Source organism: Coffea arabica, chromosome 4c (genome assembly GCF_036785885.1).
Source record: "Coffea arabica cultivar ET-39 chromosome 4c, Coffea Arabica ET-39 HiFi, whole genome shotgun sequence".
Classification (NCBI taxonomy): domain Eukaryota; kingdom Viridiplantae; phylum Streptophyta; class Magnoliopsida; order Gentianales; family Rubiaceae; genus Coffea; species Coffea arabica.
Genome location: NC_092316.1, coordinates 936,643 through 955,492, shown reverse-complemented (window position 1 = coordinate 955,492; position 18,850 = coordinate 936,643). Strand labels below are relative to the sequence as shown.

At 36.4% G+C, this 18,850-nt stretch overlaps 3 protein-coding genes across 7 annotated transcripts; 1 reads left to right on the top strand and 2 right to left on the bottom strand.

Moving 5' to 3' along the window:
• Nucleotides 1-269: 269 nt before the first annotated feature.
• On the bottom strand, nucleotides 270-4,629 carry LOC113741512 (exocyst complex component EXO70A1-like). Of its 2 annotated transcripts, none has more exons than XR_003460642.2 (2): nucleotides 2,135-4,628; nucleotides 270-1,528 (listed from the first exon to the last, which is right to left on the bottom strand). XR_003460642.2 is itself a non-coding variant. In XM_027269043.2 (2 exons), the coding sequence occupies exon 2, from the start codon at nucleotides 4,008-4,010 to the stop codon at nucleotides 2,274-2,276; it is 1,737 nt and encodes a 578-aa protein (XP_027124844.1). In that variant the 5' UTR covers nucleotides 4,011-4,034; nucleotides 4,369-4,629; the 3' UTR covers nucleotides 1,979-2,273. The 2 variants fall into 2 exon arrangements, 1 of the variants encoding a protein (XP_027124844.1); XM_027269043.2 differs by lacking the exon at nucleotides 270-1,528 and having other exon boundaries at nucleotides 1,979-4,034; nucleotides 4,369-4,629.
• A 391-nt stretch (nucleotides 4,630-5,020) lies between these two features.
• Nucleotides 5,021-11,003, bottom strand: LOC113742875 (uncharacterized). 4 transcript variants are annotated; one of them, XM_072045208.1, is made up of 8 exons: nucleotides 10,108-11,003; nucleotides 9,686-10,004; nucleotides 9,318-9,515; nucleotides 8,734-9,006; nucleotides 8,118-8,220; nucleotides 7,845-7,963; nucleotides 6,816-6,992; nucleotides 5,021-6,391 (listed from the first exon to the last, which is right to left on the bottom strand). In XM_072045208.1, the coding sequence occupies exons 2-8, from the start codon at nucleotides 9,983-9,985 to the stop codon at nucleotides 5,585-5,587; spliced, it is 1,977 nt and encodes a 658-aa protein (XP_071901309.1). In that variant the 5' UTR covers nucleotides 9,986-10,004; nucleotides 10,108-11,003; the 3' UTR covers nucleotides 5,021-5,584. The 4 variants fall into 4 exon arrangements, with proteins under 4 accessions (XP_071901309.1, XP_027126687.1, XP_027126689.1 ...); XM_027270886.2 differs by having other exon boundaries at nucleotides 10,608-11,002; XM_027270888.2 differs by having other exon boundaries at nucleotides 10,724-11,002.
• Nucleotides 11,004-13,136: 2,133 nt separating this feature from the next.
• LOC113741879 (small ribosomal subunit protein uS14z/uS14y/uS14x-like) lies at nucleotides 13,137-14,814 on the top strand. The gene is made up of 3 exons (XM_027269530.2): nucleotides 13,137-13,340; nucleotides 13,554-13,653; nucleotides 14,538-14,814. The coding sequence occupies exons 1-3, from the start codon at nucleotides 13,279-13,281 to the stop codon at nucleotides 14,544-14,546; spliced, it is 171 nt and encodes a 56-aa protein (XP_027125331.1). The 5' UTR covers nucleotides 13,137-13,278; the 3' UTR covers nucleotides 14,547-14,814.
• Nucleotides 14,815-18,850: the final 4,036 nt, after the last annotated feature.

Here is an 18,850-nt window from a genome sequence, read left to right as displayed (position 1 = left end):
CAGTAGACTTTCTCCCTAAACGTAGCTACGTGGCTCAAGATGGGAGTAGAAGTTTTAAGTTTTTCTATGGTAGTTCTACAATTATTTTGTGACTTTTAAAAATGGCGTAATGATTTGAGTTGTGAGCATTGTAGTAGTGTTAGCTGCTCAGAAATGGTCTGGAGACTGGGAAGCCCAAGAACCGAGAGGGTTGAAGATCTTCGAACTAACATGTTAACATTTGAGGAGTCAAAAATCAGAAATCGCCTTTTTTTAACACATCTACGGCATACTCACTCGACAGATGAAGATACTTTCTGTGTGGATTAAAAGTCCAAAAAGCACCTGTAAGGAAATTTCTCAGCGCCTCAGATGAGGGCTGGTCCAACTTCCGCATGACAGACGAGAAAACAAGTCGCCGCTAATAGTAGTAAAAGAATCAGTAGTATATGCTAAGAGCAGGTTCTGATTTTTAATGAATTATTTTACTAGAGATAAGAACCACATTTCTGCGAATGCACCTGCAACAGTTCCATTCCAGTCGTCAGTGATACAGAAACAAACCCCTGACCATGCTCTCAAGTTCCTCTTCTGAGTACTTGATGTATCGTTTTGGTAGTTGTCCTCTCTCTCTCTCTGTGGCTTCTGAACTGATCAAGAAACGCCCCGTAGGAAGGAATCAGTTTGTCCAAAATGGACCGTAAAAGTTTCTCACGAAGCTCGGGATCTGGCACTTCCCACATTACCTGGAGTCTTTGAATATCTTCAACCAAAGCACTGAAGGTCTTGAACCTTCCTTTCAGAATTTTGTTCGACACCCCTGATTAGAACAGGTGACTGACATGTGGTCCTCCATCTCTCAAGCAATCCAAGACCCTTTGCCACGTTCATCTCAATTAGCTGGTTGTTGCCTGCTGAATATTTTCCTTTTAACTTGCAGCAGATATTTGTCTCCAATCATCTCAGTTAATTCTCCGGATTGCTGAATACATCGGACAATGTAGTGAACATTGTTCATAATGAACAAGTGTGCCAAGGATGCAGCTTGGTAGTTCCGGGATTTACCCTCTAACTTCAATCCTAAGGTTACAATGATCCAGACCAGAGTGATTGCTAAAAGACGTCGTCTTTCCAATTCCGGGATTCGTTCCAAATCTGGAACTGTTGATTCACCTAATACCATTAATGGCTTTGTAATGATCATCTCCTCAAGAGTGTCCTTGCTCTCTAAAATGATCTTCGGTGTTACCTGAGATTTTTCTTCCAGACTCCGCCTGCAATAGACTGCAAAAATCACACTTGAGTTTATCTCCATTTTGATTCACAGTGCCTTTCTCCATGTGCACTTCCTTTCAATTTTGTTCGGTACCCCTGCATCAAAAACCTTGCTGATTGATCTTCTGTCAAATTCCAAGTCTGGAGCTACATCACATTTAATTTGTGTTCGAAGCTGAAATTTTCGACCAAGTAAACTCATCCTTCGGACCTCCCAATAGCTTTTCAGAATATTCCCAGAAGTTGTAAATGGGATGAAATAATTTTGTGATACCTGAGAAAACATTAAATATTAAAGAAGCACGGAAAACTGGGAAAGGGGGAGACTGGACAAGCCTGTGAGATACATGACAAAATTCAAAATGACAGAAAGGGAGGGGAAAGGGAACACTTGAGGAAGAAAAGAATCTGGAAAGTCATCTGGATTCATAAACTCAGTAGTCGACACATTTGTAAGATCCAATAAACCTTGGATTCTACAACAAAGCAGCATTTTGCTGCTAAAGACAAAAAAAAACCTTTCAATTTTCTTTTGGATCGCAACAGCGTTACATTATTCATGTAAAATCATCAAGACCAATCAAATCTGTACGCTTCCAACTTCTAAGAGTCCTTCAAGAAAAGAAATGTAATCCTCTGCTTAATTGCTATTATTCCCGAAAAGAGTAGATTAGAACCTAATCGGAACTGATCGCAGTAAGTACCATATATATCACTCCAGACATTCATAAACATCTTCATCTGTCATTTATTACTGGAATGATAAAATCTACAAAAGAATTTGTGCAGATATTTTCTAGACGTTAAATTCAACATGAATGTGCAAAGAATATTACATGCCTGCGCAGACTAAACTGTGTAGCAAAAGAATTATTCTCACACGTAAAAGAAGGGCTTCACTGTATACCACTATTTCCAACATACAGCTTAACCTGGCATTTCATCTAATAGTGCAGGCAATTTCCAAGAACTGGAGAAAAGTTACATTCTCTGCTGCTAAATCTTGCCAGGTGTTGCATTTAACCACCTCCTAGATGAGAGTTCTCAACTGGGCAGTCTGATGATGGAGGTAGCTGATGACGCGCAAACAATTTCGTCATGATCAACTCCTCAAGGTCCTTGAGGGAATACTTAACATGTATCCTGTGGACGTACTGGAGGCACATTTTTCTCTGTTTTCCACTCTCTAAATGGCTGCTAAACCTCATGAGAAAGCCCTCATAAGCTGGCATCAATTTCTCCAACATGGAACGGCGGAGCTCCTCCCGAAGCCCGAGATCTTGTACTTCCCGTGATGATTGTAGCGACCGAATCTCTTCAAAAACAATGTTTACGGTCTTGATCCTTTTCCTCAAAGCACGAATTGACACTTGAGAAGTAAAACACCGACAAACATAGAGTCCCTCGTCTCTCAAGCAATTCAATAACCTTCCACAGGTTATTTCCTGATAGCTAGTCATTGCCCCTTTGACATACCCGTCTAACTTCTTCAGATAATCAGCACTAATCAACTCTTGCAGTTCCCCCGAACCCTCAATTTTTTGTACAATATACCTCACATTGTTCATCATGAACAGATACCTCAAAGAAGGATCCTTGAAGTACTCGGATTTATTCTCCAAATTTGATTGTAAAACTGCTATGATCAAAACCAAATGCAAAGCTAAAGGACTTAGACTCGTGGGGTCCTGAAGCTCCGAGCCTGGAACATTTTGACCCCTAATAGTCATCGAGGGCCTTGACACAATCAACCTCACTAGATTCTTCCTATGAACTACCATCAGATTAACATACCCCATCACGTGTTTTGTCAGCGGATGGACTCTGCCTCCATCATCTGAGATGGTCGTAAGGTCATGGAGCACAGCATTCTCAAAAGCCGAGAGCATCCTTCTGACCTCGTCCTCAAGTCTAGACAGGGTCGCAGCCGTGCCATTTGGTATAGCTTTTGCTGATTCTGACGGGAAAAGGGCACCAACATCCTGCGCAAGAGAGAACATTACCTCGTAAAGCATCAGGACTGCCTCCAGCCTCTCTGGAGATTGGTGACTCAAGCTCACAGATTCGGCAAAACTGAATAAACAAACTGCAGCATCTTTGGCTGTGTATAGGAAACATTCCTCGTGAGTGGCAGTTCTTCCAAGCCCGGAAAATATTTGAGCGGCAAATTGCTTTTCCCTGGTGAAGAGAATCTTGGTACACACCCTAGCAGCCTCTATCCAGCGCTCAATTTTCATCCTCAACTCTTCCCACAAAAACCTCTTAACGTCCCCAGCCTTCAATTCATCAAGCCGAAGCCTCTTGAATACAGCGTTCACGAAAGGCCTCCTCACTGACTTGTACACCTCAATGCAGACATCAAGATGCCCGCAAGAATCCATTGTCTCCGCTATGCTTCGCAGATAACGGATCACCTCTGCACTTGGTGTTTCGTGCACTACAAAATCCTCATATCGAAACTGATAGCCAGTGCTGTCAGTTAAAGAGCTCAACTCAGTCGTGGAATTCGAACCCATAGCTGAATCTGTTTGCCTAGTCAATACGGTCCTAAACTCATGCTTGAGCCGAGTTACAGCCATGGAAATGATGTCTTTGAGCTCATCATTATCGCTTGCTGATTGCTGAATCTTGACTACCGCCTGCAGGTATTGACTGACTTCAGCACGACCACAATCGAATATTAATCTTTCTCTTGGCTGCGGATGCCAGTTTGAGACTACTTCAACGGCTGATTGAAGTGATTGTGACGATCCCATTATGAGATATGCCAGGAAAGAAAGCTTTACATGAAGGAATATTAGAACAAAGATTCAGAATCTTCGCATCAAAAAAAAAAAGAGAAAATGAATTGGAATCTTCACATCAAATACGAGATTAACCAATAAACCAAAATTGAAAATAGTTTCTGTACGAGTTTCAATGAACTCGTACTTTATCTGTATTAGTCTTCAGACTGGAAGCTTTTAACTTTAGAGGAGAAAAGCCAGGCTCAAAGAGATTTTCTTGGACAGGCAAGCGATGCTAGAGCAGGAAGATAGAAATGTAGGAATTTGGATGATATTTGAAAAGTTCAGAGCCCATTTTTTTGCCCAAAGATAAAAGAGACGCGCCTACCACAGTATTTCCGCGAAAATCAGAAGACCAAGACTTTAATCATTGTGTTGTGTATGCAGCTACAATCCAACCCGATGAATGGAAGCTTCCCTTCGTTACGTGAGTTCGACTTGGTAGAAGGTTGGGGAAGAAATTTCAGAAATACATTTTTAGCAGAATTTGGGGCCCATATCATTCGATGCCAACAACCTTTTTGCTCCTCAAAATTTAAAATAATAAAAAAAACACACACACTGGATTTTGTATTTAATTGCTGGGTTAAAAAACGATTTTTTTTTTTTTGGGGACTTAAAAACTCATTAAGTTCGAGACAGTTGGCAGGAGAAGCGTTGACCCTCGCTTCCATATAATATATATTGTTTCAGTACAAAAAAATGGGGGGTAAGGGAACAAGGAGAATACCACGTATCACTAACTTATCAAGTAATAACGGTGGTATCTTAGACATGGTATGTTATACTGGTATTTTTTCCATGAAACACGACCATTATGCGAAATTCTAGACGTCAAAAATGAAGCATTACTATTTGACAGACTGGGGGATACAGCAGACCGGATCCCCAACTGGACATTCTCTTTGAACAGCTGACAAAGGCCCATAGCAGATGGGATCCTTAATTTTCCATTCATGAGTCACTCAAAACCTACTTAATTCCTCTACAATGGGGAACGCTACGACCGCTTCCCTGCCATCGCATTTAAGATCTGAACAGAGTCGGGTTCGGCATAAAAATTTTCTCCGATTTTGAGGGTTACAAGTGAGATGACCATGAACAACCAAAACAACAAAAGATGATGCATTGGAGGGGCATCTCCAGACTACAAATCCCCCCTTCATTCATATATTGCCCGCATCAAAGAGCAACCAAGATGTTCAAAAATCTACCCTACCATAATCAAATTCACTGCCCCCTGACTCAGAAACAAAGAATAAATTCAATGTAACTATACAATGACCAGAACCCTCTAAAAGCAGTGCGACAACCTCTCTTTCCCTTGAACCAAAAATCCCACCGGAAGGGTCAGTCGAGTCAAGACTATATATTCTTGAGATATTACTTCTTTGTCCTGCAATAACACAGGGCCAAAAGGACTTCCAACTTCTGACAATGGAGAAAATTGGAAAGCAGCATTTTGGAGGCAAATAAAGAAATAAGCCTCCTCCAGCATCATTTTCCTAAAATCTAGAATCGGGTGCACTACACAAAATATCTTCTTAAATTTCCTGATCAAAACGATGGCTATCGGAGCTCTCTTCGTCAAGTTCTCTTATGAGCTTTTCCATTTGTCTTCTATAAACTGGCATGAAGTGATCAGCAATCATGGTCTGGGACAGCCTTAGTTTACTATACAATGACCTAGGAGTCAGAAAAATTCCAACTTTTGGCTCAGCTGGTTGACAATGGTCCAAGCTACTAGAAGTAATGCTGTCAATTCCACAGTCCACCTCATCAGTAAGAAGTGTCACAATGTGCATTATTCTTCCTGGGGGGAAAAACCTGTGCACTTCCTTTGTATTAGGCAGTGAGCTTTCAGAGTCACTATCACTTACCTCTGCAATAGCTGCTGCTTCTTCTTCCCTAATCTCCTTCACCACATCAGATTCCTCACATTCAATCTGATCATAAAGCTCTTTCTCAATTTGTTGCCACAACTCAACTTCCGTCATACGATCTTGATGTCTATCATGGTCCAAGACATCCTCGCCCTCATCAAGGTCAGCATCAACACCGCATCTGATCTCACTTGAGCAACTTCCTGAACTCCACACCACCCCTCCTGATGAAGATACAGGGATTTCAGAGCTGTCAATGCTACTTGAGGTCACCTCAGAGGTAGCAAGGAATGGTTCAGATGTTTCTCCATGAATTGCAGAAGATTCCAAAGACTCTGCCCCATCATTAGTGCTCCCTTGTTTATTTGCTGAACGACGTCGAGGACCCATGCATGACCATGAGGATAATCGCATGCCAGGTCTTGATAATGCTGCCTGAGCCATGCTTTGGGCTCTCTTCATAACAACCTAAAGTCAACAACACAGCCAGCAACCATTTAATAGAACATCAACAAAAACGCAAGCAGGAAATTGACCAAAAATGATCTCTTCAATCAGACAATGTCAAGATGCTGGCATAGATAATACTCTGTATATGTTCTACACCAATTTGTTGAAATTCAGACATCTCAAATGGAAGACTGCCACATTATTCCAACAGTAATACAGCAGAACCAGCTAAGATGTAGCAAGCAGCATACAGCGGTCAAACTTCTTATTGATTAAGGGTTCTAAAAGAACTCAACCGGATAGCAAATAAAGAACACAGAACAAGAAGAAAAAAGGGATGAATATTACATTTTCACAAATAAGAGTTCAAACGTTCAGTGCGACATTGAAGATGCAAGGAGGAGCCCAGGCTGGAATACAGCATTTATGATATTTTATATACCTGTGTACCAGTAGATACTGGGCGCAGTATTGCACCAGCACCAGCAACTTTTGCTTTAGCACTTGCCATGGATGGAAGCCGAGAACCCAAGGCTGAAGCAGATCGATAAACAGTACTAAGGATTCTAGTTTGTTCAATCTGATTCCTAAGATCATTCAACCAGGCTGATGCTGTCACCTGAAACAGGTAAAATATTTTTCATTCCAAGAGATGCTACATATAATTATAAAAAAGCCCAGAGTACAAAAACATTCTAAACAAGAAAAAGCCCAACTCAAGGGGTACAAAAAAAACGAAACCGTACAGATGTCTGAAATCAAAAAATCTCATTTGTTTAAATTTACACGCAATACAACAATCTAAAGAGCAATGATCGTATGCAGATGACACTTATCAGGCCATCATAGACGTGGGAGATTATTATTTAATTTTCAAAAGTACCAGAACATTCTACCAGATCAACGTTATAGCCATCACTACAACAACGATTTGCCAAAAGAAGTCAGTCTTAATCAATGGTTTAGAGGAAGATCAAGGTTATCCAAGCTAAAAAAATTGCCACACAATTGAGGACTCATGCAGAATAGAGGTGCTTATTGAAAAAAGAGACAATCAGTTATACATTCTTAACTTTACTATCGGAAGCCAACTTATTGTGCATGTCCCAATGAATAATTACACAAAATTCTACTCTTGAATACAGGAAACACTAAAGTAAACTCAAAGCAACTCTAGATGCATAATTACCAATAATGGATCATCACTTATTGATGAAATCCATCGAAATAGATGTATACAGAGTACCCTAATAGAACTAAAATTAGTGCAAAGAGAATTTGACAGTAATATCTAAACAGAAATGAGAAGGCAGGTAGAATACCGGCAACAAACGCATCATAATTAAACTACATATACAACCACAAAGTCAACCACTTTAACAGAAACCAAAATACTTCATCGTTGAAAGCAAAAGGGCAGAAAGAAATTCAGCTAGTATGACAAGACAAGGAATCAGATTCAAGAATTGACCTCAGCACGAAGGTCATCCACTGAAGCAGCAGAGAATGTTGGCACCAGATCAGCTCCATTTATTACAGAAGTAATGAATTCAGAGCCAGATTCAGCCAATTCCCATGTCATACAAGCAGCTGCATTGAACATTGCGTGAGATCTAAAGCAACTCTCTTTTCCTCATCATAAAGTTAGCACAATTATGAAGAAAAACAAAACGTAGCTAGAAGCAAAGAATCATTAGAAATCAACAAAAACCTCACGTTCCTGGTGGAAAAGCAAGACAATAACCTGGAGCAAATGCTACACACGTAGCTGTTGATAGTTCCTTCTGCTCACGCAATACATAAGTTAAAAGAGCTGCAGTACCACCACCCAAAGAATGTCCTACAATCTGTAACCAAACAAAACAACTTGATTTTATCATTACAAGCCCAGCCACACACACTATGAATAAGAAATTATGCCTAGCTATATGGTGTACACAGAAAGATCTAAAAACTCGAGTAGCTGCCACGAATAAGTTGCAACACCAGTCATATCTTATCTGTTAAACTACAAAAGCCTTAAGAAGAATCAGAAAGCACAAGCATGAGGGGCTTGACCAGTATGTATGTTAGTGCCAAAACAAAGGCAGCAGTAACATAGAAGTCAAACTAGAATCAACCACTTCTTAAGACACACAACAATCCGGGTATGTAAGGTTTATCCTGCCAGCCTGCAACGAGATTAGTTGTGTTCTATATACAATCTTATACCTCCCAAACCAAAGTCATCACTGAACTATATTACCATGAGCCAATATTCATCCAGTATTTTGATTTTATCATAAGAATAATGAAACCCAAGCAAAGCATCTATTGAGGACCAGCTTATGGAATCAAACGCCATCCAACATGTCACATACCTTAAGTTTATACTCAGGATAATTGTTGAGGGCTTTAAGGAGACAAGGAGTTGCAAGTTTAGCAATCCAGCGAGCTGCTGCAACCATCCCACAATGTGCATAACCCAAAACCAAATTGATGACTCCTCCCTCACACACAACAGAGTGATGGAAAGGTACTACTGCTCCAGTAGCAGCTGTCAGAGTATCCTTGATACTGTGTGTTCCACGAATCAATAAGAGGAATGTTTTTGAATTTTGATCAACCAGAACTGTAAAAGCCGGTTTCAGTATCTGCAAAACAATAAAAAGTTTAGCATTTCTTCAGGGACAAAACAAGATTTCTGTATGTCTTTCGGCTAGTCTCTCACTTGCAAAAAAAGTGAACATTTAAGACATCAGAATACACTCTATTTCATCTATCACCCAACTGTATCAAGCCCAGCTAGATACAGGAACAACAAAAGGATAATCTTGTCAAGATGTAGAAACTATGGAAAGAAAGCAAGGGCATGCAAGGATCTTGGTCAGCATCGACTCCCAACTTGACAAATAGAAGGGATTTATGATTAGCTCATCACCATGGAAACATTTAAATAACTTACTCCGGCCTTAGGTTCTTGGAGAAGAACATTTTCTTGGGAAAAGCCCGTCTCCTCCAAAAACAGTGGAAATGGTTTTTTGGAAAAATGCCAACAAAGCGTCAACAAGTTCAAGAGATGTCTAAGCTCCAATGTAATTTCAAGTCCTTTGAGTTGATGGCTATCATTCCCTCCAAATACGCGTCCAACGTGTAAATTTCCCTGCAAACACATTCACATGCTCGTAATAACAACTAAAGTCCCTATCAATCATCAACTCTTTTTTTATTTCTTAAAATCAACAAGTTCTCGAACTATAGGCTTATTACACCAATCATCAATAACGGGCAAGCACATTGATGCCAACTTGCAATAAAGAACAAAAACCTTACCTGCCTCTTTAACAGAAAGCTGATTCCAAAAGCCAAATCACCAATGGGCCACTTTCCCAGAGTCTCAGAATATGTAAACCTTAGTGTCTCAGATAACGTTGAAATTGTCTCTAACCATGTTGCAGGAGCTTGTATGAGCCTATTTGAAACTCGATCAATCCCTGAATGAGTTTGTGTGTCCACACCACCACTATCTTCATCATCATCTCTCTTAGTGGTACTGGACACCATTTTTCTATTCAATGTATAATACAAGAGAGCAGCAGCACCAGCTGCAGTCGCCATAGTTGCAGTTGCCATAACTTTTCGATCCTTAAATCTTTAAAACAGAGGCAGAAAAGGATAACCCAATTAAATTGGTTGTTTATGGCCGATTGTGCTAAATCTCTTATTTATTCAATGTTTATCTTTTCCGAACTTACAATCAATTGCAAAGCAGCAAGATTTCAAGCTGTAACTACCCTTTCAGAATGCAAGTATTGTAGACAGTACAAGCAAAAGTTACCCCTCATCGATTGACTACTAAACGCAATATATATCAAACAGTTAGTGCCTTTAAGGAAAAACAAATAGGCTTTCGAGCATAACTCAGCTTTTTGATTGCTGAAAAATCCAAATAAAATCAGAAAGCAAAACAATAAGCATTAAAAGTTTGTGCTTTCACGTAAAAGCATAATCTTTCAAGCAAGCAAACAAATTTTTTGATTGCCCAAACTTTCACGCTCAGTAAGCAAGCATCTTTGAACAAAGCTCCCCAAAATTTCTGCCACCCTTTTGACCAAATAACTAAAAAAATCACAGTACCGTCAAACCACCTAAAGGTTAATTGGGATTTTTCTTTTCGGTCAAATTTAAACCAACGATGAACAGCAATCAAATACGGAAAGGAATAAGATGAAAAAAATTAACATCAAAACCTGACCTGTACATGAGTAAAATATGAAAAAGCAAAACCCTAAAGGTCCAAACTTTGAGGGACATGTAAAAGTCGATTCAATTGCGGAGAAGAATACTGGATAGACATAGGAAATAACAAACCTGGGGAAATCCGATACTTACGGGAATTTAGGAAATTTATTGGTGATGAATATTAGATGATAGCTTTGATTCCAAGGTATTCAAAATTGAAGTTAACAAGTTAAGTAACGGAATTTATATTGGTGTGTACGAGAAGACGTCCTTTCCTTTGAATTTTCCTTCTTTATTCTTCTTCTATAAGTCCTACCCTGTATTCTGTACTTGGATTTGGATTTGGATTTGCGGGAATTTAGGCCTCGTCGGGGATTTTGAGGTTTTGACGAACCTTTTAACCCGTTTGCTTAATTCAGATGCACGTGGAATTTTGTCAAATTAATTTTTTCATTATTCAATTTTAAAATAATAACTTTAAATCTCTTATAAAATTAAGTCGATAAAATTTCGTTCAAACACATATTTTTAATAACTTTTTACCTTGAATCCATTGTATGTCTCACACGTAATTTTTTTTTTCTTTTTTTGAGTAAAAAGTTAGATTTCATTCGTTATGAGACAAATGACCCAAATTATATTCATTTTTCCCTATAAAAAGTAGAATATGATCCAATTTATATTTATTTTTATTACTAAAAAAGTGGAATCTGACTTTTTTGCACACAAAAAAAAAATGATGACATATGGGTTACAAAAAATTGTTGAAAAGGTAGATTGGAACCAAAATTTGCTTGCTTGCATTTGTAAGAATCGTAAAGTTAAAATTTTAAAAATAAAAATAAAATAAAAATAAAAAGACAAAATGTAAGAGACACTTTAAATAAATTTCCTTTTGCTTTTATTTTTTCTTAAATAACCTCAACCATTTTTTAAAATTTTTTATCTCAACTGCAATTAATAATAAAAAATGCTAAACTAAAAGATCTACAATAATACCCAATAGCATAAATTATTAGAAAAACACTTCCCTTGAAAGGAAAAAAGCAGATATAATTTTTTTCACAAATATTATTTCACTTGCATCATAACTACATCTTTCAAATTTTTTTTTTATCTCAAACACTTCATCTCATAAAAAGTGTTACAATATAATTTTAAATAATTTTTTAAAATAACCTCCCACCCAAACACAAGCATCCAAACAACTTTACAACTTTAAAGAAACTCTTGTGCTACGCTATATGTTTATGTGGTAAATCCGTATCTCTTATGCTACACTATAATACTATATGCATGTGCAATGATTTTCCAATCATCTAAAATATGTCATTTATTTCTTTAAGCACATAATGGAATAAATGGTTTCAAAAGACATTACGGAAAAAAACGCGAGGTGGTCTATCTTCATATACTTAATGCAAAATCAAAAGAAGGTTGAATCATGATCCGAACAATAATAATAATAGTCATTAACCATGAAATTAATGTGTATATGTGTTTTTTTTCAAAGGGAAAATCATTTAAAATTTTGATCACGTCTCGTCAAATGAATTTTTTTTGTTCTTTATTCTTAAGATGTTGACTTTACCTCACTTACAAAATCCAATTAGCTTAATGTAGTTCCGACCTAAATTTTTGACCACTTTATAACTTATTTGAGACACAAAGGTAAAATTACATACGTGGTTAAATAAATCATCAAGTTCACATTCATTTTTGCCTGTAAAAAAATGTGATTCGACCTCTTTGTACATACGGGTCATGCAGTGCATCCAAGCTATAAAGCACCAATAAACTTAGGTTGGGATCAAAATTAGTGAACTTGATTTTACAATAGATGCAAAATCAATAGTTTAAAAGTAAAGGGTAAAAAAATTCATTTGATAAATTATAAAAAACATTTTAAACGATTTTTTTCTTTTTCCAAAAATTAGTTTTAGAAAGAATCTCAAATCACTTTTAAGTAATTTTTTTATATTACATACGTGTTTATGCAAAAATAGATATGGTAATACCTTTTTTAAAAAAAAGGAGCACAAAAAAATGAACAAAAACCCTAATCCTTGATTTATTGTTAACAAGATGAATTTACTCTTTATCATTTGATTCACAGTGCAATTTGTATTGCCATGAAACAATTTTTTAATGAAAATTTTCTTAAATATTATTTTACTAGCATTACAAATATATTTTTTAATTAATTTTTATATAACATACATCACAAAACAAAAGTAATACAGCAATTATTCTAGATCTATTTCAAAATAATATTCGATCCAAACACATTTTGGCAATATAACTGGCTAATCTACATTTGGGTATTTAAAGCCTATATCAAAAGTTTCACAATCTCACACTGACAATTGTATTCCCACTGGTTGTGTACGTACAATTGTCAAGTTGTCACAACTCACACGCAACATATTAGAATGAATAGCCAATAGGACTGGAGCACTTTGGCGGTCTACATTAACCACATCTGGACTCCACTACACACTTACACCACCCTACCCTCCCTTAACGTTCAATCCATTTTAGTGGGGTCCTTTTTACTTCGGTATTTACCTCAGTTTACCCTTCATTAATAGCCACCAGCCAGGCATCGGAAGTTAGCTAGGGTTTCTTCACTCCAAAGGCTTTAGCGGCAAAGAAGAAGAAGAAGAAGAAGGAGAGGGAGAAGAATGGGACACTCCAACATCTGGAACGCTCACCCCAAGAACTATGGGCCTGGCTCACGCGCTTGGTTAGTTTGACCCCTGTACTTAGAATCTCTGCGCATCTCCTCATCAATTTAATAATCTAGCAATTGATAGATTTGGCTTTTGTTCATCCTCTATATCTCTCTGTCTTTTTATTTATGTTTTAAAAAGAGTAGCTTTTATTGATATTCTGTTGAATAGAGCTGGTGATGATTTTATTTTATCTTATTTTTTGGGGGTTGGATCAAATTGGTCAGCCGCGTTTGCGGGAACTCCCATGGGATAATCAGGAAGTACGGGCTCATGTGTTGCAGACAATGCTTCCGCAGTAACGCTAAGGAAATTGGCTTCATCAAGGTCTGTTTTAATTTTTTGTTTACTTTTATTTTTTAATCTTTTGATTGAGCAAGTTTTATCATTTAAGCAGCTTGTATTAGTTTCGTTAGCTCTGTACGATCTTTGTGGTTTTTTAGCTTCTGCTGATCTGAGGGTAGCGTCTGGGTGATTAAGGTGTATGTTCTTTTATTAGGTCTTCACCTGCCTTCTGCAATTAATTGCTCTCGATATACCTCTGGTTTATTAGCATACTTTTCTTAGTTGCCAACTTAAACTTGGTTTGTGGTTTGTAGAGACTCTGAGGTTTTCTTAATTTTCCCCCTTCGATAGTGTATGGTTGTTTCGTACAATTGTCGTGCCTCCTGTCTGTTGTTCTGTCTTTCTCCAATCATAGGTGGAATACCGGTTACTGGTTATGCATTGTCTCGGTGCTTTGAGGTTAAATGTACCTCACAGGATTTTTGTGGATTGGTGTATCCTTTGGCCGTTTTAGGTTCCTTAAAGTTGGGTTCTTGGTATGACTAATCGCTATAGCTAAGGAACTTAATAGTATCTTAAACGTTTCTCAGCCTAAATTTATGAGAACAATGATGCTTTTACAAAATTTTGAAGGCACCAATTATCAACATTGTGTTGCATTTAAATTGATAAAATGTTGACTTTTCGGCTGTAATTCAATTTTCAAGCCTTACCAGAACGTAATGTGTTTCAGGCTCTTTCTGTTGGCCTAATTAGGTTGGGCAACTAAAGACACAGTGAAAGTGAAGGGAATGTGATAGTCTGGCCTTTTGTTTTTGTTCTGTCTCTGATGTTCTGTGTGTGCTTCTTGCTTCAATCCCATTATTTTGCATCTCAAATGTCTGTTATGCTGGTGTCTTAACTCTGTGTTTCCTTTAACATTGCAGTACCGTTAGGGATGGACTTGGTGCTGTTCTTCGCCTCCATTTGACGAATGAACTTTTTTTTTTTTTTGTTTGGGGGGGGGGGGGGGTTGGGAATATTTTGGTCTCATGAGACATTGTAGTCAAACCTAGTATGAGCTACCTGTGGTTTTGAAGCTCAACTTGTAGGGACAATCAAATTGCCCCCTGGTTATTCTGGTTTAATTTCTGCTTGAGGTAACTGGGGGTTGAATTGATTTTCTATGTTGGATTGTAAATTATTTGAGATATTTTTACTGTAGCATTTTTTGTGATATGATGTATGTGAGATAAAAAGATAATTAAAAAGATAAAAAGGTATATTGAAAATTATAATAATAATATAAATAAATATATTTGACCAAATAATCTGTTGTTCAAACAGTAAAAAGCTATTTGATTGCATCACAAATACGTTTTTGAATGTGTTTTTTATTTTCTCGACCATATTTTTATTTTACATTATAAAAAGATACTAATTGTATTTCAAATAATACTCTATCTAAACACACTTGTAGTTGGCTGAACTGGGGATGCCATCTTAAATGCTTGAGGGCCCATTGCTGTTCACAGAATTAGCTCTAGGCATGTCTCACTTTTATGCTGCCTCGGCGGCTGTGGGCATATGGGCGGCGTACAAGGGGCTTTATGTGAAGCCTTGACCCTCCATGCCTTTTCTCAGGAATGCGTGCCTTGATTAAGGGATACACTCTGTATTTTGAGTAAAAGGCAGTTGTGATAGATTCGTCATTTTGTGTGCTGAAAAGCGGGTGGGATTTCGGCTACAGTTGTCCCACTGGGTGTGTCCTACCAGTGCCACTTTGATGGGCAAATGTTTTGTCGAACTTGCCTGGGATCCCAGCAAAATGAAGTGCCCTGTCATGTGTTCGTGCTCCAAAACTACTAGCCTATGGTCATACACATGATTTTCTGTCTCTAAAACTAGCCTATGGTCATGGACATGGTTTTCTGTCTGGTATCTACGTGTTTTTATGTTCCAAAAGGGTTTCCCTATTGTGGACTCTGGTCTGGTCAGCGATTCTGTTCTTCTAAACTTCTTGATGCGCTATCGCATTAAGACCATGGTGGTGTCTCCCTGATTTGAACTCGCAAGATTAAAGCTAATGAGAGTTGAGCAGTAGCATAAAATATGACGGTTCAAAAAGCTTGTGCATGAAAACGAGACTAGATTCATTCCGGAGCATTAGAATCGATGCTGGTCGGAAGGCGATAAGCAGAACACGTCAGCTAGTTTGCTGGATGTGTTTATCAATCAATCAAGTGTCAGGTGAGTGACATCTTTTAAGAATCTGTTCTTTTCTTTTTTTTTTTTTTTAATGAAGAGACTGTTCATGTTGGATGAGATTTTAATTTCCGAGTTTTAGATGCATTTTTTTTTTTTTGTCAACACTGGAGGTATCCGGAACTAGAAGCGGCAATTTGGATTGAAATCCATTTATCCATCCATATAATCCATAATTAAATGGATAATGGATTATCCATTTATAGTATTGGTTTTAAATGGTTGATCAAAGTAAAACCATTAAATTAAATGGATTTATATGGATTATCCACTAAAATCATATATATCCATTTACTTAAAAACCAAATAAAAGAGAGGGAAAGGAAATGACTAAAAAAAGGAGCCATCCTAAAATTGCAATTGGGGTGTGAAAATTTTGCTTACATGAACTAGTAACTAGAACAAGAAAAATATAGTTATTCATTTAAATGCATTTTTGAATAAGGTGAGTTACTAGTTTATTTTAATTCTTCACTTAGTGAAATCTAATTCATTTGCTAAGAAAGTGGGTCAACATCAGACCATGAGAGGATTTTGAATTAGGAGGGGTAAATTTGATCATTTTCTTTTTGGTAACAAACACATTAATAAGTTTACAAATCGGTTAATTAATCCACTTGAATCATATATCTATGAACTTTTACTTGTTCTAAGATCTCTCTTATTTTTTAAAGTACAACAGAAAACTGGTATCTGTTCTTGGACTTAATTAATTGAGAGGGAAATGCCGAATTTGAGATAAATTTAAATGCAGTCAAGGCTAAAAGTAGAAGATAATATGGGCCATAATTAAATTCCATGGATGCCGAATTTGTAGATACCCTACGTACGGTCTATGCAGGGCTTCTATTGTTTGGGCTAGTTTGCAATATATGGCTACTCTGTAATATGTAATATATATATATACATATATAATAATAAAAATAAAAAATAATAATAATAATAATATTTTCAGATAGTTTTTTAGTGAAATGAAGGTTCATTTTGCTTGAATTTACATCCGTGGTATTTTGTGGCTTGAATTTACAAGAAATGGTAATACAAAAAAAAAGTAACAAAAATATTTAAATGGATTATAAATGGATAATTGGTTTTTATTTAATACATTTTGATCCATCCATTTAGATCCATTTATTAAATGGATCTAAATGAATTGGATAAATTTAATCCACCATCCATTAAATCAAAACCAATTATGAACCATTTATCCATATTGCCACCTCTATCCGGAACCATCCGACTAATTCGCCTGAGGGGGGCGGACCCCACCGATCCTCAAGAAAATACCCCGAGTTGCCCAAGTGTGGAATCGAAATCAGGACAAGCGCCTTAACGAAGAACGCGAAGTCCACCCGAGCGCCTAGGTTTTAGATGCAATTAAGAGGGATGATTGCACATGGCCCAAACTGAACAGAATCCATCTGTGCATGTATTATTGTAATTGGTTACTAGCATCTCATATAATTTGTCGTTCTCGTCTTTTGATCTTCCGCATTATTCACGCGTTCTCTATTGTTGTCAACAGGTCAATTTCAAATATTTTACGACAAGACAAGACAAGTGACAACGTAAACTTTTTCGATTTCTTTTTGTTAATTTTTGTGGGTCGTAAAAGACATGTCTAAAGTTAAGAAAGAAAAACATGGATGGCTCCGTAATCAACAGCGCTTCTACTGTTACCATATCGACGGTACGGTATATCCTCTGCAATACAATAGTAGCGCTGTAAAAGTATCGCTTGTCTTCCTTATATGCTACTATTTGGGATCCGATGCTTATCTCATGGATGATTAAATGACTTTATTATCCTTACAATTTAGGAAATATTATGTAGTTATATGCAGAGAAACAATCGAGTCACTTGCACTAAATTAACCATGATTTGGAACATAAAAAATTTGAAAATCTTGAATTCTAAATTTTATAATGATAATTGTTAACATTTTAAAATTCTTTTTCTTCATTTTAGTAGTTCTCGTAATTTCTTTTTCCTAAAAAATGATTAAAATTTCAATTGAAATATTATTATTTCATAATTTTTCATAAGAATAATAAGATGAATATGAAAATACACAAAAAAGAGGGTAAAGTATTAAAATATGTTTACAATTAGATTTTATTAAGTTATGAATAAAATGTAATTACACATAATCTATTCTCTCCTCTTTTTTTTTTTTCAAAATATTTGGTGTTTCTTTATTTTCTTTTTATATGTAATCCAAACAAGATTGTCAGAAAAAAAATTTATATTTTGATTTTTTTTGCATTAAAATCATACACATTTTATTAATCCAAACGTTGCTTGAGAGTAGTTTTTTTTTAAATTACAAATGATGGAAATTTCTTATTAATCATGTGAAATAATGGACCCTATAAGTTAAAAAATAATTAAAAAATAACATATTTTAGTGTATTTTATATTTTTTATCATTAGCTATCTATTGTGATGTTTTTTTTTTCTTGAAAAGGCCATACATCGTCTTGTTCAATTCCTATTTAAAATCTTTCAAATTTTGATACTAAATGTTTAGGAATTCTTGATTCCAAATTAACAAGTTTTCATCTCCAATACTTTGATTTTGCTATTTCATGATGTTTTGTGAAAAATAATCATTGTTACTAAATTCTATTATACTCATGCTAGAGTTTAGCCTTTATTTTTATATTTTTAATTAATATTTCCTTTTGATTCTAAGTCAACCAACTAGTAATAAAATAAGGGGTACTTTTGGTATGAAATATTCTTCTCACTCTTGAAATCATTTTTTTATTATTGATTTTTTTGAATTGGGCTGATTTGTTACAAGAGCATTAATTTTAAGGAAGGTTAATGATATTTTAAAAATTTCAGGAGAGAGCAGTAAAATTGTCAGAAACTTTAGGGGAGGTTTTTGAAATCATTCCAAAGTTTTTTCGCGTATTAAAATTAGTATCCTATATTTAATTTTCAAATATTCCACCTTTCACTTTCAAGTGCACTCCAGAGTCACGACTC

Bases quoted from the DNA above. Each gene is read 5' to 3' on its own strand.
- LOC113741512 (XM_027269043.2), bottom strand. From the start codon at position 4,010: ATGGGATCGTCACAATCACTTCAATCAGCCGTTGAAGTAGTCTCAAAC.
- LOC113742875 (XM_027270886.2), bottom strand. From the start codon at position 10,666: ATGTCCCTCAAAGTTTGGACCTTTAGGGTTTTGCTTTTTCATATTTTA. The intron at 9,007-9,317 runs GTAAGTTATTTA...ATTGTTTTGCAG, and splicing joins TCCAAGAACCTAAGGCCGGA to ATACTGAAACCGGCTTTTAC. The intron at 6,392-6,815 runs GTATATAAAATA...TGTTGACTTTAG, and splicing joins CAGTATCTACTGGTACACAG to GTTGTTATGAAGAGAGCCCA.
- LOC113741879 (XM_027269530.2), top strand. From the start codon at position 13,279: ATGGGACACTCCAACATCTGGAACGCTCACCCCAAGAACTATGGGCCT. The intron at 13,341-13,553 runs GTTAGTTTGACC...CAAATTGGTCAG, and splicing joins GGGCCTGGCTCACGCGCTTG to CCGCGTTTGCGGGAACTCCC.